At 51.2% G+C, this 26,163-nt stretch overlaps 1 protein-coding gene across 1 annotated transcript in view; it reads right to left on the bottom strand.

Moving 5' to 3' along the window:
* Positions 1-15,048, bottom strand: part of HPSE2 (heparanase 2 (inactive)) — a gene marked incomplete at both ends in the record, with an annotated part of 108,650 nt that extends 93,602 nt beyond the window's left edge. The window contains 3 exons of the mRNA XM_084265768.1: positions 2,224-2,385; positions 13,554-13,711; positions 14,789-15,048. Of these exons, the coding sequence (XP_084121894.1) occupies positions 2,224-2,385; positions 13,554-13,711; positions 14,789-15,048 (580 nt within the window). The remainder of the gene's footprint in view (positions 1-2,223; positions 2,386-13,553; positions 13,712-14,788) is intronic.
* Positions 15,049-26,163: the final 11,115 nt, after the last annotated feature.

Raw genomic sequence — 26,163 nt, 5'->3', positions numbered from 1 at the left:
GAGGTAGTAGCATGGGAATAAAGATGCCTCTTGGTGGTATTCCTACTCCCAAATTCTCCTAGAGTAGCTATCCCATCACAAAGCACCTCTCTTCTCACATGACTGTGGGAAAGATACTCCATTAACATTTCTTTAGTATAATTAAAGTGCTGCAGGAACTAGCAGTAGTAGGAGCCCATCTTACACTGTGGCATGAGCTTGAATATTCCTCCGGTCTAGGTTGGACAGTGAGTGCTTAGGGTCAGCCATGGTACATGCACTGCATGGGGCCAAGTGACTCCTGGATACAGACCTCCAGGAGGAACCCTGGTCTCAGGGAGCCCCCAGATACTTCATCCCTGCAAACTCAGTCATTCGACATCACTCCCTAAACCAGGTCCAGATCCTTGCTCCTGAACCTTGCCTCACGACCTGGGGACTCCCTACAGCACCGCACAGAAACATTGTGCAGAACAAAAAGAAGTCCTCAAGCAAACTCTGGCTGATTGAATTTTGAAGGTAAAGAATGCCCTTCTGCAACAGATGTACAACCCCCTCTGCCCACCGCAAACACCAGATCCATCACGGAGAAGGGAAATATTTACACAAGTTAGTAGAGTTCCAGTTAAATATTATGCTTAGCTGTCTAGAGTCCATGTTCTCAGACTATGTCTATGAAATAAAAGATTAAACTTCATAACAATTATGAAGTTGCTCTGTTCACGTTCGGAGGGAGTTAAAGGACATTAAAATAGTTCTTTGGGTAATATTCCAGTGAAATTGCTCCCTCCCTCCTGAAGAGTTAGAGCTAAAACCTTCTGAACTATCCTGTAAACACACTTGGAAAGGCTAAGAGCTGAGCTGATAACCAGGTAGCACCTCTGCTCCACAGGTTCTGTAAAAAATGTGAGCAATGCTGGAGAGCTTTTGAAGCAGTGAGGGAAGAAGGATAGGGGAGAGCAGCTTCTCTTCTCGAGGGAAGTTTGTTTAGTGGAAAGTAAGCAAGTTGTCAGGGGAAAAGCTGACAATGTTGATTCCAGCAGTTGTACTGGGAATAAACAGCCAAGTGGATTACGTTACAGAGAATGAGAAACGGCTCTGAGGATCCCACTTAAATGCTGGGCTTTCAGGAGCGATGTGATTCAGCCACACTCAGGGCCCTGATGCCCACCAGCCTCCTGGGCTGAGCCCTCTGCCAGCCCTGGTGTTGCCACCCCACCTCTGTAGAGTCTCAGAGAAGTCCGGAACAGCCGATGTCCCCAGGAGAGCCAGAGCTCACTACTGCACTGTCAAGGATCAGAACCATGCTGGCTTCAAGGCAGGGGCTGTACAGTGACTTAGGGGTGGCAGCAAAGTAAAGGTGGAGGTTGCACAGGACCCACTTGCCTCTCCCAGCCCAGCAGCAGGGGAGAGCCACCACAGGCCTTGCCATCTCCTCCCCAGCCAAAGCACGGGGCCCTCCCTCCCATAAAAATCGTATGCCTCCCTGCCTTTCACAGGAAAGGGACCCAGCAAGAGGAGAAGGGGGATCTTGTTTGATTTATTAGTCTCTTCCTCCTTCCCATCGTCTGTGGCTCATCCAACTGTAGTGATAAGGAGAAAAGCTATGAAAGGACACTGCTGGCTGCTGGGATCCCATCCTTCTGCCCACTCACTGCCTGAAGACATCAGTCCTTTACAAGCACCATTAAATGTGTATCCAAAATGTGGCAGTCTCCTCCATCCTTTGAGATTCTGTTCCCTGGATAATACAAACAGTTGCCAGAAAAAGAGTATCCTCTCGTCTCTGTCTGGGCCATTATCCCTTTATATTTGCTCTTTAATATTTACTGGGTTCACACAAAGTGCATGCTCTGGAAAGAAAAAAAAAATCAGCTGCAGCTTAAAGGACTCCAAATTTAGTAATTGCTGCAGCCCCATCAACGTGCACAGTTAGCAGGGAGATTTCTCCAGCACTTCACGTGCCGTGGCATTCTGCTTAGGTCAGACTGTAGAAAACGTTCTGTCCAGGGGCACCAAATCTGGAGTGTCTGCGTGGGTGCCAGCTGCAGAGGCCTAGTGAGTCCACCGTAAGATCCTGCAGGTCCTTTCCCTCCCAGCACCCAGTAATCTTGGTAGGAAACAGAGGCAGTCAGAGAGATGCTGATTCATACAGAGGTGAAGCACCCGAGGGGTTTAACACACCTATGAGTTAGCCAGAACCAGCCCCAGCTCCTGGCTCCAGAGCTGGTCTTGCAGCCTTACCTGTTAATGTGAGGTTGCTGTATGTGTTTGAAAACTGCTCCTTTAACAAAACCAAGTGCATCTGAGCTGCCTTTTCCCTCTGTAGCTCCAACATTATGTCAGGATGCTGGGCGATCTTACAGCCTTTCTGCTTATCCAGGGCAATGTCACTGCGAACAATGTCTACAGCAAAAGGGAAAGAGAAAAGGGAGATGGCCAAACCTCAGCTTTCATTTTCACCAGACGCTTGGATCAGCACCAGCCAACATGACAGCCACACAACCATCACTCAGCACAAGCAACCCAAAAACAAACAAGGGTCCGAACCCCTTGGCTCCACCTCTCCAATGAACCTCCTCTGTTCAAGTCTCCTTCGCTCCCACAGAAACCTCAAGTCATTGACTTTAATATGCTAACACCACCTACCACCCCTTCCATCCTTCACCTGCCTCATAGTTGACCTCTTGCAATGATGACCCCTCCCTTGCAGGAGAGTGCCAACGTCTCCCAACATTTATATTATGAACCTGTTACCAGTGTGTTCGACACTAAATCATGAGCAAAGACTAAATTCCATTCTGGTGAGCCCTGGCTTCCATTTACCTTTGCCTCTCAAAGCGATGATGAAGAAGGCTTGTTCTCGCCTTGTTTATCCCCAGCGCAGCTATCACAGCTAGAGTTAGGTCAGCATGGCTTACGGCTCTTTAAAGAGGTCTCTCTACCCTTTCAACTCCTGATATTCAATTCAGGAGTCAAGAGGGTTATTTAACAATTGTTTTCTCTTCCTATGGGCATTTTATAAGTCATATTGTGAAGTGAGAATATGATATTCCCTCTCGTAGAACTACTCACCTGGTGGGGAAATGGAAAGATGGGTATAGCAGGGCAGAACAAGAAGAAAGATGTGTCCAGAATTTAAACAGGAAGGGAGTGGGGCAAACTGGTCCTTTCAAGGTCCCTTTCCAAGTTTAACAAACTCTGTAACACGCTCAGATCCACAGGCAGCATATGCTGTGTCTGATTCTTACAAAACCTCAGGCGGCCAGCACTGATAAGGAGGGATGGAAGTTGGAGTTCTTCCACCACATCGCATGAGGTCACCCTTTGCACCACGAGGTTGTGCTTTGCTTGGTTTATTTCCCATGTAGCTAGAAGTTTCTGAAGGAGCTTATCATCAGAAGAGAGTCACGTCTTGCTCCACATACACTCTCCAGCTCTGTTGTCGTTATGCACGTCACAGAACACTGAAGCTATTTCCAATAGCCTTGCTCCTGCCTTTCAAGGTGTCAAATCTCAGGCCCAGCAAACCTAGGTTCAAAACTCTGCTGTGTCTTGGGCTGGTAGGGAACCCCCTCCAAAGGTGGACTGAAGGACTGGAAGCCATATTACCTTCCTGTCTCTGAGCTTCATCCTAGAGGCACTATGTTTGTCTTGTCCACGCTGTGCTCCGTCTCTTTACTGCACAGTTTGGGATTAACACAGCTTCTTCAAAGCCTGTCTACAAAAGGCTGCTCAGAACAGTAATGTCATTATAGCCCTTGTGTTTTGTAGTTACAGGCTCAGGAATGGAGTTAGGGAGCATCCCACTAGCATGACCGCATGGCTCAGGATTTCTCAGCCAGTACAGGGGCTTCCAGGTGGAGAGATGAGATGGAAGAGGAAGGAATAATGTTCCTCTGCAGATAAGAAGCACACAGTCCCCAAACACGTGCTTTTGGTGCACAACCCGTTAGGTAGCTACTGAGATCTGAGCCTACACCAATCACACCCAACTAATGGAACTGTGCGATGATATAATCCTGAATCCCTCTTGTGTGAGATATGTGGAGAACTGAAGATTAGGAAACACAACCTCATCACTCTCACACCAGAAGGGATATCACCATAGCTACTGGTGTCACCATAGTCATGCACCTTCCACAGTGATGGATTTCCTTTTCTACAGAACTGAAAGCAATGGTCATATGCTCCTCACCCCCAAGGCTAAATGGGGCTAAAAACATCAAGGAGACCCTGGCAGAGGAAAAGACTGAGAGGCAGAAAGGTTTGAAACTAGATGGTCAAGACACTGTCCCAAATTCTCTTCGACCTGCTATAAGGGAGTCCAGGCTGTGGCAAAACAAGTTGGGTTTTTTTTCTAGAAAGGATGGAGGGATCCTAAAATCCAAACCAGAGCCAATATAGATCCATGTGAATAAACTATAGGCCTGGGACAAGGGTCCCTGCCCTCCTGGTCAGGGGCCAGGACAGGACCTTGGAGAGTGCAAGGGGATGTGGCAGAGGGTCTGTGTGACACCATTACCTCCTTCTTTGGGGACCACATGGTTGGGCAAAGGATGGTCAAAGGTCATCTGGGGACAAAGGGCAGGCCCAGGGGACCAAACCCAGGAACAAGGGGCAGAAGCAGTGTTTGGAGTCCTGTCCTTAGGTGATGAACTGCTGTGGGATTAGCACAAGGAAATAAAGTCACATTCAGACAAATCCCTGGTGTTTCCTTAGATGCTGAGGTCTGGGAGAAGGTGTGCAGCGCACAGAAAGTGTGGACACTGTCTGGCAGTCATCTGCATGGGGTTCTCAGCTGCCAAAGCAGACGTTCAGGAAGCAGAGGCTAGCTTCTGGCTTCTTGGATTGATGAAGGACCCAAGAAACCTGCCCAAGACCTAAAAATAGAGCTAAGACCCCACATTCATTTTAGATCCAGCTTAATTGGTGGGCAGATGTCTGGGACATGGAGCTCTCCACAGAACTCAGTGCCTGGTCATCCAGATCCAACTAGGATGTACTTGAGGCAGGGAAGAAGGCAAGGGCATCTTCTGAACCAGCAGCACCAAGGGAAGAGAGGTGGCAGGTCACAGCGGCTGGAGGCTCAGGGGAAATCTCAGCACAAGAACCAGCCAACGAGGAGCCTGACGCCCTCAAATCTTAAAAGAGGAGACAGAAAAAGGAAAGATGCAGAGAGTGCAAGGAGAAGACTATCCCAGGAGGTGCTGGGCAGGGCAGCCCCCCGAGCAGCAGCTCCAGGGCAAGGGCAATGCCCTCCTGAACATCCCTTAAAAAAGGAGAAGGGAACAAACTGCCCAGCAAAACACAAGCCCAAGCAGCTCTTGCCAGAAGTGCGAGAGAAGAACTCCAGATGTGGGAGCCCCAGAGGACGCCAAATGGTTTCCAAAGCCGGCAGACGACGAGCCGTGCCCCGGGAGGGGCCGGGGCCGGGCCGAGGCGGACCGTGCCGGGCCGGGTCAGTACCCTGGCCAGCTCAGCCTCCCGTGGCGGCGGCAAGGCCGGGCGGACCCCCGGCGGCGCGGCGCTCCGGGGCGGCCCGGGTCCTGCGGCGCCGGCAGCCGCGGTGCCGGGTCCGGCAGCCGCCGTGCGGTATGGCGGGAGCACACCCGTGTGGCGGTCAGGTGAGCTGCGGCTGGCGGGAGACACCGGCAGGCGGAGGGGGAAGCCCGACGGCGGGTGGAGGAGGCAGAAAGGGGGGCGCAACCTCAGCCCCCAGCCCCGCCTGCCTCCCATCCACCGGCGCGGGTGGGATGTCGGGCTCCCGCAGGAGCGCTCCCCTCGCCAGGCCGCGAGCCTTGGATGCAGGATGCTGCTTTGCAAGGGCTGTTCTGTGCGTCCCGGTGCCTGCAGATTTCTCTGCCCCGTCTTGGGACCTGCACGTCTCCAGAGCTTACACGCGTGCCACACAGGGAGGTCACGAATCGCCGGATGGAAATTCAGAAGAACAAGTTAAGAAATAGCCCCCTGCCCCAGGAACGACACAACACCGCAACCCCAGCCCAAGGAAAGACGCACATCCCAAGGAAAGATGCCCATTGCTATGCAGCCCAGGACCAGCTGAGCTCTAGCAGTCCCTTTCTGAGAATCATCTGCACCAAGGGGCTGCACTCACCATTTCCCACCATACCAGTACCAGACCAGAGAGTTGCCAAGCTGTGAACCCCCCAGGACGGCACACACCCCACAGAAATTGGGGAGAGCTTCCCTGACCCACAGGGTGAGCTTCTGCACATGGGAATTCACAGGGTGTGAGCACGGCCTGCAGGCTCACGCTGCCATCTGCCCATACGCAGTTTCCTTCCAGGAGTCACAGAGCAGACACGGGCTGTCGCTGCTGACCAGGGGGAAGATGGGAGGAGGGGGGCACAGACCCAGGTTTATGTGGACAGGACAGACAGATATGGTTACAGTCAAAGGGATGTGGGACGGAATGGCGAAGAGGAGAAGTCATTCACCTTCCTGTGTGTGCGAGCGAGTGAGCACTGCCCCAGCCATCAGCACTCCAGCAGGAGCCGTGGTCACCACTGCGGTGGCACTGGGACAACCTGAGTTTCCCATCTTCTTAATGGCACTGTTAACTTCAGCTTTCCAGTCTTAGAAAGTGAATTTAAAAGGAAAAAAAAAACCCCAAACTATTTTATGTCAAAACCCCCTGAATATTCTTACTAAAAACCTGGGGTGTTAGAAAGTGGTGGTGGTGCAGAAGTTAAATAGATATCTAATGGGTTACTATGCAAAACAACTCGCCAAACTTGTAAAATACCTGCTCTTGAACTAAACTAATTTTAAAACACTTTAAAGACCAGATTTTTCTGCTGAAATTATTATAAAATGTCCAGTGACTATGAAATTGGGAACACAACTTTTATTCAGAAAGTCTGAAGATTTCTCAAGCCGGAAAGTGCATCCTCATCATGTCTGTCTTCAATAGGCAAGTTTCTGCCACATTAGCATCATTCCTTTCTTTTAGCTGGGAGAAATTCCCTGACAATGAGTTCCACAAATCATTTTCCACTATACTAAAAAAAAATAAAATTCCTTTGTTTGTTTTATATGCAATAATTCCCCTGGACGCTCCCTATTTCGTGTGTCATGAAAACAAGAAAATAATCATTCCCAAATTGTCTTCTCTTTGTGCCACCAAGTTCCCAGTATTTATCATATCCTCAGCCATTTTTTCCAAGCTGAAAAAAACCCTAATCTCTGTGACTGAATGCTCTGACTTTGATCACTTCCATCACCCCATTCTATGATATATATTTTTATACAGATTAGTATGTCATCACCTACTTTGCTTGCAGCATAACAATATTCTCAGTGACTTTCTCCAATTCTTTTCTAATATTCCTAATACTGGATTCGTTTTTTACTTCCCTAAAAGTATTCAGAGACCGTTCAACGATAAATTCTAAATTTTCCCTGGATGGCAACTGCTAATTAAGAACTTATAATTGTATAGGGGAAGTCACACGCATTTCCCCTATGGATGTAACTCTGCACAAATCCTTTTAAGTCATAAGAAGATGATGTAGAATAGAAAGAAATACGAAGCTAGCAGAAATATGTAACATTTTTTAGAAAATTTACAATGCATATTATAAACAAATAAACATATAACCATAGAAATCTTTCCTCTCACAGATATAACAGCAAATACTTAACAAATCAGGATCTGACTGATTGTGCCATTTCCCGCAGTTGTAAAAGCAGTTTTCATGCATGATTCTAGCAATGCAGTTTGAAATTTAAAACCAAAACACTGGAGATAAACAGGCAGTCCTTGGATGATCTCCTGCATGGGCAGTATCTCCCTCACCTCATGCAAGGTGATTTTTTTCAACATTATTATTATTATTATTATTATTATTATTATTATTATTATTATTATTATTATTATTATTATTATTATTATTATTATTATTATTATTATTATTATTTCTGAGGAAACAACTAAGCACTGGAGCTCCTCAGACAGCAATCCCAGGTTGCAGCTCTTCCCTTGCAATCGTGGTCCCTGGGAACTAGAGAGCAGGAGGCTGCCTCGGAGCTCATGCCATAGCATGGAGCATCCCCAGGTCTGGCAAACCCCAGCAGGACATCAGAGGATCTACCCATCTTTGGGACGGAGTGCTTGCAGGGTCTGAAATGCTGCAGCCCTCCCAAAGGAGATGCTTTAAACACGCAGGGGGTGAAAAACCAACTGTTTCCTCTGCAAGCTCTGAAAGGACAGATGCCTAAACTGTTGAGGCAGACAAAAAAGGGGCTCTGGAGGATCAGAAACAGAAAGTGATTCCTTGAATAAAAGAAAATGTGTCTATTAATTTTTACTGGGACCACAGGATGGTTCTTCATTCAGAAACACCTGCTGTGAAGTTTTATGAGCTGCTGGAGCCAACGGGGCAGTCCCAGCCACATGGCAATAACCCTACCTGGCTCTGGTATCCTCCTACCCCATGATGACCCTCATGATCCTGAACAGAAAAGCAGTTTTCAGGTTGGTTGGTCGGGTTTTTTCCCTGAATTAGCTTTCCGCTGACTTAGCAGAGGATCAGAAATGTGCCAGAGCCAACACAACAGAAGCAGCAGAAGGACACTTTGCAGAGCAAAAAAAAGATATGGAGACCAACCCTTTTGGTGGCAGAAAACCAAACAATGATCTTCACCACCTCCAGGACACAGTTTTGTAGGATTTGATCTGACCAAGGCAGAGGCTGCTGCAGTCCCACCTTTCACTGCCAGGTTCTCCTTCCCCAGCACTGCCCTCAACATCTCTGTGGTCACACATCATTAATCAGTTCAGGAGGCTGAACGGGCTGAAGTGCAATCACCTCTCCACCATCAGGTTTTGACCAGAGGAGTTCCCTAACTGATGCACCATGTAAACTCAGGCTCCAGGTATAGGAGAGGGCAGGAACATCCCAGAAGTGGCAGAAGAGTGGCAACAGGAGCCCAGGCTGAGGTCAGCTCCAGTGCCTGTGTAACAACACAAGCATAAAAAGGAATCCTTGGGTCACTTAGCAGTTTACTATCTGCCTTTCCACTTGGCACCTACTTGCCATGCTTTAAAAGCACAGCATGAAATGATGCTTTCAACTCTGCACAAATCTCCAGGTTTGGATGTTATGTTCGGTACTTGAAGGTGTCTGAAGGAATGGATCCCAAACTGAAGGGAATCCCAGAATACCTATGCCAGGATTACATAGTATAGCATGAAGTTTCCCACACTGTACAACAAAATCTCCTGACTAGTATGGAAGACATAAAAAACATGACTTTATCCAGGTTTTTGTGGTAATTGGCCACTCTTCCAGATGCCCAGTATCCTCTCCAAAAAAGGAGATAAAATAGAAGGAAGTAACTTAACAGCAATTAAGAGAGTGCTTTTGAAATGTGTTGTCCATATGCACTTCAGCTCAGAAACTTTTCTGACGCACTACCTACAGCACGCATACGCGCTGCCCTTCCCCTCTGCCTCCCATGACCCAACACAAGGCCATGAAGGCCACGTGTGGTAAGTGTCCTTTGGTCTCTTCTCAGCCACAGAATCCCAACAGGCCGCACAATGCCCAGGATGGGGCCAATGCATCTCAGAGAGCTCCACTTACAAGTAACTTTTCCCCTTTAGTTTTCTTTCAGAGCACATTTGTACAGGGGGAAACTCTAAGCAATGTTTACACAACCACAGGCTGTCCAAAGCTGGTCTGTGTGCCTTCAACGTACAAGGCAGTCAAGGAGGTTCCCCATTATCTCACCAAACTCATGCTGTAGCAGCAGCAGGGAGCTTCCAAAATGGGTTCAGGCACTGAGATGGCACCTGCAGCACCCCTTACTGAACCAACAGAGAAGACCCCAGGTCTCCACACCACACCTAACACTCCCACACCAAGCAGCACGAGTCAGGTTTCAGCAAAACCAGCTTCAGAAGTTTCATTCCAGCAGCTACAGCCTGAGCAAACAGGTAGCTCTGCACGTTTGCTCCAAAAAGGAGCTGCTCAAGCCTGTTTTCCTGGAGACCAATGTTTCTTATTGTCCTCAGAGCCAACTGGTCCTTGGCAACATGTGAGGCAATTGAAAGGACAGACCAAATGGATTGCTTGGCAGACAATCCAACAGCAAAAGGAAAAGCAGGTCTGCTCCACAGACTGAGCATGAGACTTTACATCGTGGTACCTGCCTAAGGATCAGACCTGTGCCTATGACAGCACACAAACACATCTCCAGAAGACAAAGCACAACTCTCAGTGCAGCTGGTGAAGAAAAACGAACTCAGCAGGGCCCATACAGGGAAACACCATTTAAGGGAGGGAAAAGTCTCCCAGGCTAAAAATGTTACACCACTTGATCATCAAATGTCAAAAAGTCTCTGGCACAGCCCCACCTCCTGGTACCACAGAGCTTGACACACATTAAACTGGTTTCTCTTTCTAACAGACCTCAGGCTGGCCAGTGCTCTATCCAAACTGGGTGGTCTCCAGGACTGGCCACGCAAAGCCCGGGCTGCGTAGAACGGCAATCACCTGGTGCACAAGGGGGCTCGATGTAACCAATTGGTTAGGTGACCCACTAAAAGTTCCAGGGGTACATATAGCCATTAAGAGGATGGCACACCTCACCTAAACATTCACCACAGGCAATCGCTTTTACCAGCTGCGCTGCCAGGCATGGACAAACCTGCCACCAGGTGAGGAAACTGCTGGGCCAGCTCTGCATGCAGGGCTGCAGTGAGCTGCCACATGCATCCTCTTCAGGGCATCACAGACTGCCACCACAGGGCACTCACCGCCTCCTTACCTCTCCTGCCCAAACGTGACTGGTCTGGACTGGGGTGAGGCTGTTCCGAGGTGCAAAGGGAAGTTGCCGTATTACACAACGCTTCCAGGTCTGCGCTTCCAGGAGGAATTTGTGCAAGAGAAAAATGACCCTGAAACCTAAAGGAAACTATTTCCTATTTCAGGAAAATGAAGTCTATTTTAGACACAAGTCAAAAGCAACCACTATGGCTCCTGGCGAGCACTCGCGCTTTCCATGGGGGAAACAGGAGGAGAAAGATGAGCCAGTGAACCCAAAGGCAGGTCTAGGTAGAGGCAGTTTTCTGAAGGTGAAGGTGTGCAGAGGAACATAAGATGTGCCCTTCCCTCCCCATCTGCATTCAGGCCACAGGGTTCATGAGGCACAGGAACACGGGCGAGGGCTGCAGAGAGCCCACGCGCTGCCATCACGGGCCTGAAATCCACAGGGTGAATGGACAAAACAAAGTGGAGAACAGCTGAGCTGTCACTTGTCATGCCACTAAAAACCACTAAGGTGATGTACAAAGTTTAGAAACTCACAGATTTCTCCTTTCTGGCATTTTTAACAAATCGAGCCCCCCACAGCTTAGACAAGAAATTTGAGAAAATACATGCTGAGCATTCAAAAGTCTATAGACAAGGAAAACAACCCAAGCCACCCTCTCTAACCTGAGTGGGGTAAGAGGAGTACCTAGAGGGATGCTTGCCAGTTTACCCCATGATTGCCACCTTTATTCTGTGCTGTCTGTTCAGGCTGTAAGGTTTTTGTAGCGAGGGCATCTGCTTGCACCTTTGTGCATGACCTGATCCCAAGCAGATCCAAGACAAGCCACAGATGATGGAACAAAAACCAGGCCAGGGCTCCAAAAGGAGAAGATGGCTGCTCAGATCCAGTACAGCAGGGCAGAGAGTTGCAGTGGCATCCGGATTTCATTTTGGAGAACTGGATCCCTCTAGTGAAGCGCTCATTGTGGCCTCAGCACAAAAAAGATGAGAGCTACTAGCAACTCTAGCCCTGGAGTTTGCACACAGATCTTAAAAACAAATACAAAAGCTTTGCTTCCAGGCAGGAAATCCCTTTTACCACACCTTTCTGATTTACACCGATGCTTGATACACACCACATGTGTCTCCTCCTTCCCTCACCCACATACACAATGGTTCTGTTCCATATTTAAGTGATGAAAAGTTAAGACCTGTGGTTACAACTTCTATGAGAAGCTTCATTTTGAAGGGCTGCTACATTTCAACTTTATTGCCACGAGGAAAACTGAAAAAACCAAAAGCTTTCAGTTCTTCCCTAACATGAAAGCTGTTGTGAAGACATTTAATGCGTGTAAGTTCTCTCCTGCAAGTTGTTGAAATATTGAAAGTGGGAAAAATTGTACCTGCAAATATTTTGTATGAGTCCCATCCACAATTTTACACACTACACTTAATTTCTGCTGTTCAGGGTGGCTGCAGCAGGTTTGGTCAGCATTTTCTCCTGAAGTGCTTCTCAGTAGGCAGAGCTCAGGAGGGTTCGAGGAAACCCTTTGCCTGAGGTTTGTTACGAGATGAAAAACAAGGAATAACATCGGGATTTCTCTGGCTAAGAGACCAAGAGAAAGATGGAGCACGCAAACTTACCCACCTGCCTGTGTGTGGGAATAGAGGGACATTCATCTCGGTGAGATCAGACGTTCCGTGGGGGAACAGCGGGAGCAAGAGCCATCAGAAAACTGGCAAAAGCATCTGCTTTTTCCATTCAGCACTGTGCTGCTGACTAGATCTCTGCAAAACTTCCTCTGTTCCACAGACCTGCCCACTGGGATCTGTCTGGCATTAATTGGCCTTCAAAGTTACTTCTAGAAATATCTCCAGTTAATTTTGTAAGTCGTTGAGTAAGAAAAAAATAAAAAAGATAGCATAAAAAAAAAAAACCCAAACTAAAAAAACCCCAACAACCAAACCCAAGCAAGAAAGAAAAATCGATAAATTCTTGCCTGCAGACGTGGTGTTCCGCTTCTTAAAATAAATGCCTCAAGACGGAGACTTGGCCCTGACTTTTCTACGAAGTTTCTTTGTGTGAGTTAAAGGCCGCAAAAGGTGAAAGCCTTTTGTGTAGCTCAGGACGGCTGGGGAGGAGGGCAGAGCCGCCGAGAAGAGGGGAACAGCGGAAAGCCGCGGGCCGGGCGGTGGCTTTCGGAAAGACCTGCGATGGCAGAGCGGTCCGGAGGGGGAGCAGCCCCGGCCGGGCACCGACAGCCGGGGACCGAACAGCCAGCCCAGCAGCGACCATGCTCGGCGGGGCGGCGGGAAGCCCCGGCGCAGAGGCGGGTGGAGGAACGCGGAACGATGCCGGGGTACTTGGGGAACGGCACGGTTCCCCGAGAGCCGCGGGAGAAGTGCGGAGCGGTGCGCGCACAAGCATCCCGGGGCTGCGGTGCCCGGTTCCCGCCAACAGCCGGGAAGAATCCCCCTCTACAGCCGGCAGTGCCCGCTTGGGACCAAAAAGAGACGGAGAACGGGGCGGGAGCGGGAACGAGAAAAGCCCCTCTCCCCCGTGCCGGCCGTTCGTTCCCGGGGGCCGGTATCCGCCGGATGCACCGGCAACGGGCGGGCTCCGCCGAGGTCCCCGGCTCCCCCTGCTCGGGAAGGAAAAGGTACGGGGGAGGCTCCCTTGCCTGGTGCCCGGCGGCAGCACTGCCCCGCCTGGGCGCAAGGAGTGCGGGGCAGGCGGAGCGGGACCGCCCGGCTCCCGCAGCCCCCCGCTGCCGCGCCCGCCCCGGAGCTCACCGTCCTCGTAGTTCTTGAGGTAGTAGTCGGGGCCGGGCCCGCCGCGGCTCTTGGCCGGGTTCTTCACGTTGTGGAACTGCAGAAAGTCCGTCCTCTTGCCCGCGAAGCGGAGGAAGGCGGGGGCCAGGCCCCGCGCCAGGGTCACCAGCCGCCGGGAGCTGGGGAGAGGAGAGAGCGGGCTGAGGGCGCCGTGGGCCGGGCCGGGCCCTCCCTGCCCCGGTACCCGCAAGCACCGTCGGCCACGGGGCTCCGGAACCCACCGCTGCCCTCCCGGGCCCCGCTACCTCCCCCTCCCCGGCGCGGTGCGGATACCGCTGCCGCGGCGACCGGTTGCGGGGCTTTGCGCTGGCCGAGCGGCGCGGCCCCGGGACGCGGAGCCGCCCCGCCCGCTCGTAGCGGGTCAGAGGCCGGTGGGACTCGGCGGTGTCGTCCCCCCTCGTCACCCCCCGGACAAGTGCAGCGGCGTCGCGGAGACAGAAGCGCTCAGCGTCCCGCGCAGCCCGGCGGCGCCACGCGGGACCGTGCCGAGCAGCCGGGGAAGGGGAGAGGAGCGGGGAGGGGAGGAAAGCGGGAGCCGGCCCGGCTCCGTTTCTCCCGCGCCTTCCCGCCTCCTCGCCCCGCTCTTTCCCCGGAGGCGGAGACGGCAGCCGAAGGGACCCTCGGAGCGGGCGTGCGGAGGAGACCCGCTCTCCCTCTCTCCGACTTACCCAGCACGGAGAGGGCTTTCTGGCCGTCCCAGCGCCTCCAGGCCGCGGCCGCTCCGCACCGCCGGTGGAGCCCGGCGCAGCTGCAGCCCGGCTCTGCCCCCCGCACAGGGTTGGAAGTCCGGGGAGCGGAGGGCTCTGAAGACCTGGCCGACACCCCGCTCTCCGCCCGTCGGGACCTGAGGAAGGCTCGGCTCGACTCGGCAGGCGGCCCCGTTCCTGCTGCTGGGTTCGTTAGTTTGTTCTGGGGTTTTTTTTTTCTCCCTGTGCTGCCTCGGCCCCGTGTTGTGCTTTTTGCAAAGGAGCGGTTGTTGGAGCGAAGGGAGCACGACATTTTTGCAGTCATAACTGATAAGTCTCCGAAATGCTTTCTCCATTGCAAACATGTGCATCTTAATGGAAACCATGGCCTCGCTCCCTCCGTCACAACAAGCGCCGCCAGCAGCGCGGAGCCCGGCGGGGCTGGGCGGCGGGGCCGCCGGGGCGCCCCGTGGGCGGTGTGGGGAGGGCGCCGGGGGGCTCCTGCCTTACCTTAAGAAATCGAGCCAGCCATCATGAATGATGGAGGGGTCCAGCTGCAGGGAGAGGAAATTCTCACTGATTATCCTGACAGGGCTCTTGGTGTTGACATCAAGGAGAATGAGAGTTCTTCCCTTCACACCTGGAGATTTCTCCACCGGCAGCGCTCTCCTGTCCCCGGCCTGGGAGGACAGCGAGAAGGTGGCCATGAGGGCCAGACCAGGTGCCATCAGGGCTAAGAGCCCGGGGGGGCAGGAGCTGGGACAGGGCATGCCGGAGAGCAGGAAACCCCTAATTAACTCGCTGTCTGCAGGGGCTCACTGGTGGCTAATTGTCCTTATCTAAAGTGTGGGGCGCTCTGCCTTTTTTTGCAATGTTTTGGTGCTGGTGGAGGGGAACTCACGCCCCTGACCAGCCTTTCTCGCAGCCGGTGCCAAGACTCCTTGCAGCCAGCACCGCCCCTTTAAGAGATGCAGGCTCCAGACATTTTTAACTTTTTGAAGGTAAGGGGAGGCTCCTGGTTTAACCCCCTCGGCTCGGGGCCCGCCGGGCCGCCGCAGCCCCGCCAGCACCGAGCTTTCGCTTTGTGCCGGTTCCGACGCCCACCGGCGGCCGCTTTCCGTCGCGGGATCTCCTGGACCTCGCAAAACCGGGCCGGAGCCGGGATACTGAGACACCGAGGAGCTCAGACTGGGGCCGGAGCGTGCCCGGCACAGCCCTAGCTTGTCGCTGGCTGCTGGAACGGCCGAGGCGGTAAGGCAGCGTGTGCGGCCCTGGCTGGGGGAAAGGGGGGTTAATCTCTCAGAAAAAAACACCACTACGCGCGGGCAGGGCTCGCCCCGAGCCGAGCCAGGACCCACGGTGCTGAGCGCTGACTGCTCCGCGGGACCCGTCGGGCGCAGCGGGGCTGGGGGCCGCTAGCAACGCGGAGCCCCGGCACGGCACGCTCGGCTTGCCCGGCCCGGAGCCATCGGCTCATCGGCTCGGCCGGCCAGCGAACGAAGGCCGGTCGGGCACCGCGGGAAACCAGGACAGGGGGGATCGGGCCGCCGGCCGCCCTTTCCCGCCGGCTTCGGGCCCCAACAGTGTCGGAGCCGCGGCAGGGAAAGGAGAGGGACGACGGCATCAGCGCCCAGTGTGGAACGGTCCGCATCGGGGTGAAAAGGACAGCGCGGTTAGATGGAACGACGGTGTCCCCCGTGCTGGGACCAGCCCGCGGCTGCTGCCTGCGGGACGACCCGGGGTAGGACGGCCGGGACTCGGCGTGCTGCAGAGGTGCAAACGGCCGCAGTTCTCGGTGCTTGGCGCAAGTACTGGGCCCGGGCTCGGTGATGGCTGCCGAGCATCCCGAGAGCGATTGCCCACCTCAGGGAGCGTCCACCCGAACCAGGCATCCTTCTCTGCCAGCAGTCGGTTCTCGGGCAAGTCTCGGGCTCATGCACACAAGCAGCCGGACACGCACACACAAACAACCCCTTCACCTTTCGCCCAGGGCCCCGGTGACACTTCCCGGGCCGGGGGCAGAGGGCTGGCAGCGGCTAGACTGAGCCGGACCTAGTGCGGTCCGTCGGGGGCCCGCAGCCCCGAGGACGGGGCGCCCGCAGCACCATCTGCTGGTGAAGGGTCCGGCGCGGCGGGGGAGCCGGCACCCACCTGCGGGCACAACACCCCCGCCGGTGTCGGGAGGTGCCGGGGCTGCGCGGAGCTGCGAGGCTCCGGGGTAGAGGCATAAATCGCTCTCGGAGCCGCGCCGCAGGGAATCGCACGGGAGAGGCGGCGGAGACCCGACAGCCGCTCTCGGACAGCCCGGCCGGGGTCGCGTACGAGCGAGCGCTGCAGGGCGGCCGGCCTGGGCAGCCCGGGACAGGGACTCTCCCAGCGCACGGGCAGCCTGCTGTCCCGGCAAGGCTCCCCGCTGCTGGGAACCCCGTCCCGCTGCTCCTGGGGCCCGTGAGAAGCCACCTGCGCTCTTCGTCCGCTCCAGCCAGCGCCCGGGAGGCGTACAGGGAGCGGACCCGATGTCTCCCACGACGGCAAGTCCTGGAACTCGGCGCGCTCAGCGGAGCCCCGCACGAACTGGAGGCACCCAGGCCTGGGTCCCGGGGAGGTCTGCAGGCAGCACGGCCGAGCCCGTCGCTCTGGGGAGCAGCCATCCCTGCCTTGCCCAGCCCGCAGTTAGCCGGGCAGGGGTTGCGGAGGCACGGAGTCACTGTGCGGTGAACAGCAGCGGGGCGGGGGGGTGGGGATATGAAACGTACCTCTTGCTCTGCTAGGGGTGAGCAGGGAACGCACAAACCAGGATTTGTCGTGAAATCCTCCCGCCAAGGCGGAGAGGGGAGCGGGGCTCAAACCGCGCCTCGGCAAACGCTGCCGAGCGCGGCACAGGCTGACAAAAAGCAGGACCGGGGTGCCCGGAGCAGCGGGGCTGTGAGCGCTAGAAGCAGTAAGAGGATCCGGGGGAAAGGGCTGTGCAATTTCAGCTCTGCAAAGCCCTGGCATCCCGGGACAGGAAGAAGGCAATTTAAGCCTGGAAATTTGTGTTCGGCTGCAAACACTTCAGTCGCCGTTTGCAATAGCGCTTAAAACTGACCCGGGACCTTCAGCTCCGCTTCAGGAGCTGCTCGGTTTTTGGGGTTACCTCTGAGAGCGGGATGCGAGTTACCGAAAGATCTCGTTATTTCATAATTATTTTTTCCCTGTATTATCAGAAGATGTCGGCATGGCTTCAGGGGCATCTGTTGCTCAAACCAGTGTTTTGTGGTTGAAGGCCGAAATTTTGTACCGTGTCTTCTGCTACAGATGTCTGTCTTAAAACGAAACTCTAGTGCGTTATGTAGAAAAAGACAAGAAAGAAAACAAATTATCCCGTTTAACCTCCTTTTATTTTATTTTTTTCCTTACAAACTACTTTGGAGGAGAAACGTGTTTACTCTGAAACGTTCCTCACAATTAGTCTCTGCTTTGAATGCAAACTCCGGATGCAGCGAAGTCACTTATCTGCGGAGATATCACCAACAACATAAAACAGCAGGGAAAACAGCAACAAGTCTCCCAGCTGCCAGGGCCAGCTTCCAGCTTCTGGAAAGACGATGCTAAAGGAAATACTCACTTACCTGTCTCAGCTTTCCAGACCAACACCTGGAGCCTGCCCCGATCCGGTAGCCTCGGAAAAGCAACTGCACCCCCACTTTGCGTCTGGCTGCAGCAATGGCAAGTCGGACCTAAAAATAAACCGGGTTGGGGTTTTGGTTTGTTTTTTGGGTTGGTGTTGGGTTTTTTTTTAAATACATTGTAGGTTTGCTAGAGTAGCCCTTTAAAGCTTCGTTTATGCACAAGCAGCGCGGAGGTGCGGAGAGCGCCGGGCCCCGGGAGCCGCCGCCTGGGGAGCCCCGGGAGCCGCCGCTGCCGCCCGGCGCAGCTCGGGGGCGGTCCGGGAACCTGCAAGGAGGGGGCACGGCGCACCTTCTTCACACCAGTGCATCTACCGCAGATAGGACCGGCCGTGTCTGCCTGGATCCTCGATCGGAGATACTCCGTTCCCACCAGCTGCGCCCCTGGCCCGCGGTGAAGCGCCGGCCCTTTCTTACATTACGATAATTACTTCAGAAAGCCTGACTCACGTAAAAAGTATCTATAAAGATTTACTCGCGGTTTTGTCGATTTGGAAATACGTTTCTCCATTTTCCCTCTACTCTAAACTTGCTGGTTTTGATCTTCAAAACAGTCATTGGGAAAGAGAACTGGGGGAGGAGAAACATTTCTATAAAGAGTTTAACTAAAGCACATTAAATATTTTCCCAACATCACCAAATAAACAACAATCCTCCAGCTCCCTATAAACTATTTAAAGCACGTCATATCATCTCTTCTGCTCTTGCCAATGTACTTTGCTTTTAATTTATAAGCCGATTAGAGCAGGGGCCTGTCTTCTTGTGTATATTCGCAAAATGTCTGGCACCCTTTCAGTCAGTCGCAGTTCACAAACACTTAAATCTGCTTTAACTTCGTTATTATAGGTAGTAACTTCGATGTTCCTTACTTTTGTGGAGCTACTGCCTGTGAAAGAGCTTCTTGTAAATGATCTGAACAGTTGTTTCAGCAGAGGAAACCTCTTTGGATGACAGAGCTCATACAAAAGAAAAAGGGGGGTGGGGAGAAGAGGAAGAAAAAAAAAGTGAAGGAAAAAGCACAAGGGAAAGTTAAACTGAGATCTCAGGCTGTATAAATTGCTGTATAAATTGGCCCAAAAGAAAATGGGGAGAGCCTCCTTAGGAGGAACATTTTTAGTTTGCTAGAAAATAAACTTCTGCTCATAAATGATGAAAGTTATTATCATCAGAGGATGTGCTGTACCAAACAAACCTCCATTAGGCTGGGAAGGATAAAACAGGCTAGACAGCCTTTTGTGAAAAAAAAAATCATCATGTCTTTGATTCCCAAGATATCAACCATGTCTGTTTCTCTAGTGCTGTCAAGTAAACCTGAGTTATGGATGCTCTAAAAGAAGCCAGCAAGGAGAAAATTCAGCAAGTGAAAATTAAGAGTGCTTTCCATAGATACTGTACCAAAATATACTTTCTTTCCAGACTCTTAAATTCCTACTCTACCATGGCATGACGATTTCTGAGAAGAGGAAGACCAGTGAATGTGGTAAAGCTGTGGTCATTAGAGCACACAATTGCATGGCAGATCCTTTTTATTGAGTTTTTTGCTCTTTCCGCACTGAATTGTCCATCATTTTCACTGCAAGAGCCTTAATGTCTGGAATGCAACCTCCTAAAACTGCCAATGCCTCAAGGTGGGTGTTGCAGCCTGAACTCCACCGCCAAAACCATTTTCTATCATGTTTATGTATCACATCCAATCTGAACAAGCAGGCAGAGGACAACTGCTCGATTTAATACAGTATCCATGCATTGCTCTTTAGTGTAGGTGACCTGGGAAGTTCTGTAGCAGGCAAATACATCTGTCTGAGCTAGGAGGACTGGCTGGCTGGGGAGCTCAGTGACAGCAGGAGGAAAGCAAGCCTACTGAGAGCGCTTCCTCCCTCCATATGTGCAAAAATCAAGGCATCGATCAAAGCCAACTGCCTGGTCATGAAAAACACGGCTGGCAATGCTGGTTTTGCTCCCCCCCCCCCCCCCCCCCCCCCCCAAACACAAAAGGAACACAAACTGGTATCTCCAAATCTAGCTGTAGGAAAATAGAGTGTGGTGGTGCCAAGTTTTCCTTTGAGAGACAATCTGTACTCACTAGCTGCCTGTTTAAGAAACCTATAGAAATAAGGGACAGGGACAAAAAGAAGGCACTTAGTCCCATAAAGGCTGCAAGTTTGGGTCTCCCTAGCTGGCCCACAATGGGAAGACACATGATAAATAGGAGGGATGACGTTTTAGGTAGCTGTTGATCAATTATCTTTTTTTTTTTCTAAACTTCTGTTCTCTGCCAGAGTAAACTGATCTGTCCAATTTGATGCAAAAATACTCTGACAAACCCTACTCCTGCAGGTTTGTCTATAGTGAGAACTAGTGAGCTCCCAAATTGTCCATCTCCCAACGGGTGTTTTGAGGTTCTTGAAAAACTGAGACGCACAGTTACCATAAAGTTGTGAGAACAGCTCTGGAGGCTGGTCAAACCAGGCGCTGCCCCAGCAAATAGAAATCCCCTTTGCTCAGTGCCTCTTGAGCAAGCAGAAAAAACCCAACCCAAACAGTGACTGAGAATACCTCTGTGTATAACAATGCCCTTTGACAGAGAAGCTGTTTAGATCCATGAACTCCCCTGTATTCATCAATGGCCGGGTCTGGTTCAGTTTTTGTCCTTCGTATCTTGAGCAGAAGCAACCGTGGCAGCAATTTGTCATAGTCAAAGAGATACAGAGGGCAAAGACAACACTGAGACACAGAGCTCTGCAGCACTCCAAAGAACACAGTAGCCTCAGAAACATTTTCCTCAAACTGAGCCCAGGCCTGAGAAGAAATGTCTAGAATTATCCTCATTTCACATCATCACGTGGAAAAGAAGTGAGTAGGCCAATTTTACAAGCCTGAGAACGAATGCAAGCAAGTATTTGTCCCACCATCTGGGAGGAGATGATAGAGGTAAAGGAAGAGGGAATACAGGGGGATGGTAAAAGTTCACAGAGACCTTCTATTTTTCTGGAGAGATGCTTCACATTCCAGCAGCAAAAATGAAGGAAACGGACATGAGGAGTAGATCAGAGAGGGGAAATAGGAAGATGGATGAAGTGCAAGGCTGGAGGAGCAAACGAGTCAATTATGAATAAGAGGAAGGGGCTGTGTGCAGACACCAACGAGGAGATGGAGCTCAGGGGAAGAAACAACAGCCAAAACGCTCTCAAATCAGAGACACTGCTGGGATGAGGGTGGCAGGAAAAAAAAAATCAGAATCTTTCAGGTAAAGATAAAGTTTCTAAACCTCTGTCCTCTGTATCTATTTGATCGTGGAACCTCTGTCACCAGCTTTATCAGGACAACTGAGCATGGCCCTGCTATAGACAGAGGCAGGAGAAATCAGCTGTGGAAGCTGTAAACTTTTGGTTTGTGTAGAGAAATCAGAAGCAAACTATGAAACTCACAGCTAGAGAGCAAGAGGACGAACCACTGAGAACTATGGGTCATGTTTGAGAACCAGGCAAGTAAATGAAAGAGAAATGAACTGAAATGCCAGTGATGTAGCAGCAATGGATACCCGGGCTGGACCCAGGAGATGAGTAGGATTGGAAGTAAGCACAAACAAGCAGGAAAGGCCAGCAGTGCCTCATACAGCCATACTAATGGAGAGAGGATGAGATGGGCTGATGCTGGATAGTCCTTAAAACAATATCTGCTTCTATTGTCCAGCAATAGCTCTTAAATCAATCCAGAAAAAAATAAGTATCTTTGCACAAATTTGAGTAACAGCAGTTAAGTTCCTGATCTGTTTCCTCTTTAAGAGGTAGAGCAACAAAGGTCTGCAAGCATCATTTGTAATGTTCAAAGTACAGAGTCTGGGAATCTCTTTGGGACTCTCTGGCCATGTGAAGACATGCAGCTTCACACAAATCTGATACAAACCCTGTCCCTCCTCCTGATAACGAACAAGTAAATAGTTCATGTCCATGTTTTAGGAGCAATGGGGCAGGGGAAAAGTGTTCATGATGACAAAGAGCACTGGGAGAAGCATTTCTATGACCCTTGCGGCAACACAGCCTCACCTCAGCACTGCTTTGGTGCTGGCAGGGCTGCAGAAATCATGGGGGAAGGTGTGGGGTCCCTGGCTCAGGCATAGCAGCTTATCACCCAGAAACAACCACAGGGCAAGAGCATATATGCATAGCATGGACATCTCCTTGGTCATTTCTACCAGGATCTGGGTATCGCCTTGTTTCTTCTCCATACACAGTTTCCCTTCTGTTGGCCCTTTAGTAACAGCAACATGGAGAAAGCTAAAAATAAAGCTGTGTAAGCAATGTAATAGGCATGCAATTGCATGTCTATTTTCTTTGAAAAAATGATGCTTTATTTCCTGTACAATGGAAACTACAGTTTGATGTTACAGCTATTGGGTTTTGACTGAATGCAGAAATCTGACTTAAACAATGACAATTCCCCCTGTATTTAGTATTACCATATGTCACTGATTATATATTTAAGTTGCAGAAATGAATTAAATTTCATGGCTTCCTCAAGCTAGATTCTCTTGGAGTGGACTGTCTGTTGTTATTAACCAAAATGCCTGGAAAACAGTTTAAATCAAACCAGCAGACTTGTGGTATCATTTCAGGAGAAAATTGGTTATCTCAAACCAAGCGCTTAACACGCCATCATCCAGAAGGCTGGCTAAAGCTTTGAAAACCTGCAGCAACCATGGCCAAGATAGAGAAAAGGGGTTAATTGAGCACCACAGACTCTGAGATGGAAAAAAAAAAAAAAAAAAAAAAAGACACAGTGCACTGTTTGGAGCTCTCTTGCCTGGGGTCTTATTCCTTCTGCCTCAGAAGTTATCGTATATCCCACGTCTCAGTGCTTATTTCACTTACTTTGGGAAACTATCTTCTCTCAGCTGGTTACAGAGCATTAGTGACAATCACACTGCACACATGTTCCAGGAGAAGCCAGACTTGTGCTCGCTAGATTTCTTCCTACTTTCTGGGAAAAGAAAAAAATACCCAGATTTTCTTTGCTCCTTCTGTTTCCCATCATGATTTGGATTGCTAACAGTCCTATCCCCATGAGCAGTCCCGCAGTGGCTCCTGGCCCTTTGCTAGAGGACCAGCAGACAGCAGACCCCCTTGGCTCCCATCAATGAGGAAGGAAGCAAATTGTAACCTGCAGCCTCTGGGAATCTGGCTTCAGACCTTAAAGTCAAGGTGATGTGAAGGGACTTTACCAAACTCCCCATGTTCACACCTCCCACCTCCTCCAGGTCCTGCCTGGAGGTCCAGCCAGAGCTGGAAGAGAGCGGCCATAATCAGTGATGTCACCACTGGCTGAGGATGTGGATGTTGCAGACTGTGACATACAGACCGCAGAGGGAGCTCAGAGATGGCAGGCACAGTGTAGAGCAGGGCCTGAGCAGTCCTGCTGAGTGGGAAGCAGGTTGTTATTCCTAACTGAAGAGCAATGTCATCTGGGGGAACCCATAAAAGATGGAGACTTCAGCATAAGAAGAAAACAATGGCAGCCGTGCCGTGCTTGCTGCAGTGGGGGACAGGCCTCAGTGAGAGCCTTGCAAATTCATGTCATACTTTGCCAAAGACTCAATCAATTGAGCATGTGCTAAAGCTCAGTTTGTTTTGTCTTATTTAGAGCTTTGGAAGATATTTCCTATCTTGGATCACTGAACACACTCCAGCCACACACCTGCACCTTCTGGAGTGCATCCCCTCCACGAGAGGCTGGCTAGCACGTCGTCACTTATGCAGGGCAAATCCTACTGAAAGCACACCAGACCGCAGCCTTCACACCAGTTTACTTTTACATGTAGCACATGTAAGCTAACATCTGGCAGGGACACAACTATGTCCTGATCGAGATGGAGCTCATCGCAGCAGATGGGGTCTGACACTGCAGGACCAGGGCAGCTCCACCCCAAACTGAGCATTATTTCTCTTCTCTGTTTTTACACCCTCTGGGCACATCTTTTTGGGCCTGGAGCTATTGACACTGAGGCTTTGGAGTCCGTGTGTCCCCCCCCCTCCCCGAGACTATAAGCCACACGCAACACACAGTCACTGCCTAGTCCTAACATCCAAGTTATTTTGCTCCCACTGAGGCATCTCAGAGCATGAAGCAGGATCCTGATGCAACTGTTCTATTGTATGCTAATACAACACGACGTCTGCGATGCTCTGAACCAGATAGTGCCTCCAGCACAGGAGGAACCGTTCTGTTGAAGCACACAGTAGCTCTGCCAGCACGCACGCAAGCAGCACTGGTAGTCAGCAATCTAACAACCAACATCTGGTGCCCATTTTGGGGCAAAAGATGGGAATCCCAGCAAAGAGCAGCCTCTAGTGCTGTCTCTTCAAGCCTGAGAGTTGCATCCTAAAGGAGAAAGCGTTCCAAGGAGAAAACACAGCATCAAAATGAACGTTGCCATAACCCTGGAAAGACAAGACGGGACCAATTGTCTCTGCAGCGTCACTGCCCGAGTGTCCGAGGGTGGGACTTTTTTTTTGCCAGAGGTTTATTTTGCCAGGAGACGCACGGAGAGAGATTGCCACCTTGTGGTTCCTCCTCCTGCGCTGCCAGGGGGTCTGTTGCTAATTGTACTGCTAGCCTAGACCTGGGGTTTCCAAACAGCTGTCCCACAGGGTGACAGGCACGCTGTGGACAAGAACAGAGCCGTAGAATTGCTTGGGTTGGAAGAGACATTCAGATTATCAGGTCCAACCGTTAACCTCACGCTAGGTCCAGTACCAAACCAAGTCCCTAAGCACCACATCTACATGTCTTTTTAAGTATCTCCAGGGATGGTGACTCAACTGCATCCCTGGGCAGCCTGTTCCAATGCCTGACAACCCATTCAGTGAAGTACTTCCTAATATCCCATCTAAACCTCCCTTTATGCAACTTGAGGCCATGCCTATCACTTATTATGTGCTAGAAGAGACCAACACCCACCTGGCTACAACCTCCTTTCAGGTAGTTGTAGAGAGAGATAAGGTCTACCCCCAGCCTCCTTTCCTCTAGGCGAAACAAGCCCAGTTCCCTCAGCCACTCCTCATCAGACTTGTGCTCCGGCCCCTTCACAAGCTCGAATAGCACTTACTTAAGGAATCTGTGAGAAATTCAAGGCTGATGACAGCCTGCAGTTTCAAATACTTGGGATGGTCTCAGACAGTAGTTCCCACAGGGGCCTAAGCAGGAAGGAACAGCCATGTGCTTCTCCCCACCACCTGCAGACAGGAAGGCAGGAGCAGACTGAGTTTGTCCTGTGGCATCTCAGGGCCACAAAGATGATTAAGGGTCTGGAGCATCTCCCTTATGAGGAAAGGCTGAGTGAACTGGGGGCTGTTCAGCCTTGAGAAAAGAAGACTGAGAGGGGATCTGATTAATGTTTATAAATATCTGAAGTGTTGGAGACAAAGGAAAATGGCCAGCCTCTTCTCAGTGGTCTGTGGGGACAAGAAAAGGGGCAACAGCCTCAAGTTGGAGCATAGGAAGTTCTTCACAGTGAGGGTGACAGAGCACTGGAATATGCTCCCCATGGGGGTTGTGTAGTCTCCTTCTCTGGAGATATTCAAGACCCATCTGGATGTCTACCTGTGCAACCTGTCCTAGGGAACCTGCATTAGAGTTGGACTCTATGATCTCTGGAGGTCCCTTCCAACCCCTACAATTCTGTCCCTTGTCACTCCAGATACTGCTCAGGACAGTCTGTGAGATATGTTCCTCAGATGGTATAAGTTGAGGTCAAGTCTGGACAAGAAGGTTACCAGATGGTTCCTCTATAAATCGTGCCCAGGTAGAGCATCAGGCAGTATTTCCCCCCTGGAGCAAGCAGGCGTTAGGAAGATCAGCAAGAGCTTGTGAAGCAGCACATGGCCCCTTGTGAAATCCCAGGGAATTAATCAGCCTTGCAAAAAATAACTGGCTCCCTCTCCCAGAGAGGGGGAAGAGTGTCTCCTAACACAGCAAGGAGTAAAGGTCTCCCTGGTGGCTTTTCATGTCTGCCTGTCTGCCTGCTGAGATGCTGACACAGAAAGTGCCCCGTTTTCCTGGGTGCAATAATGAGCGAATAACCAGGATTTTAGGGGAACTTCCTTTTCCTCCATGACATTTTATGATTAGTGTCCTGCTTTGCCATTACCAAGCCTGTTACAGCTCTAAACAACTGACTCTTTCCCAGTTTCCCAGCTTTGTTTCAAGGCTGTCCTGGAC

Source organism: Gallinula chloropus (genome assembly GCF_964237585.1).
Source record: "Gallinula chloropus genome assembly, chromosome: 5".
Classification (NCBI taxonomy): Eukaryota; Metazoa; Chordata; class Aves; order Gruiformes; family Rallidae; genus Gallinula; species Gallinula chloropus.
The sequence above is the reverse complement of the archived record's forward strand: the minus strand, read 5'-3'. Positions and strand labels throughout refer to the sequence as shown.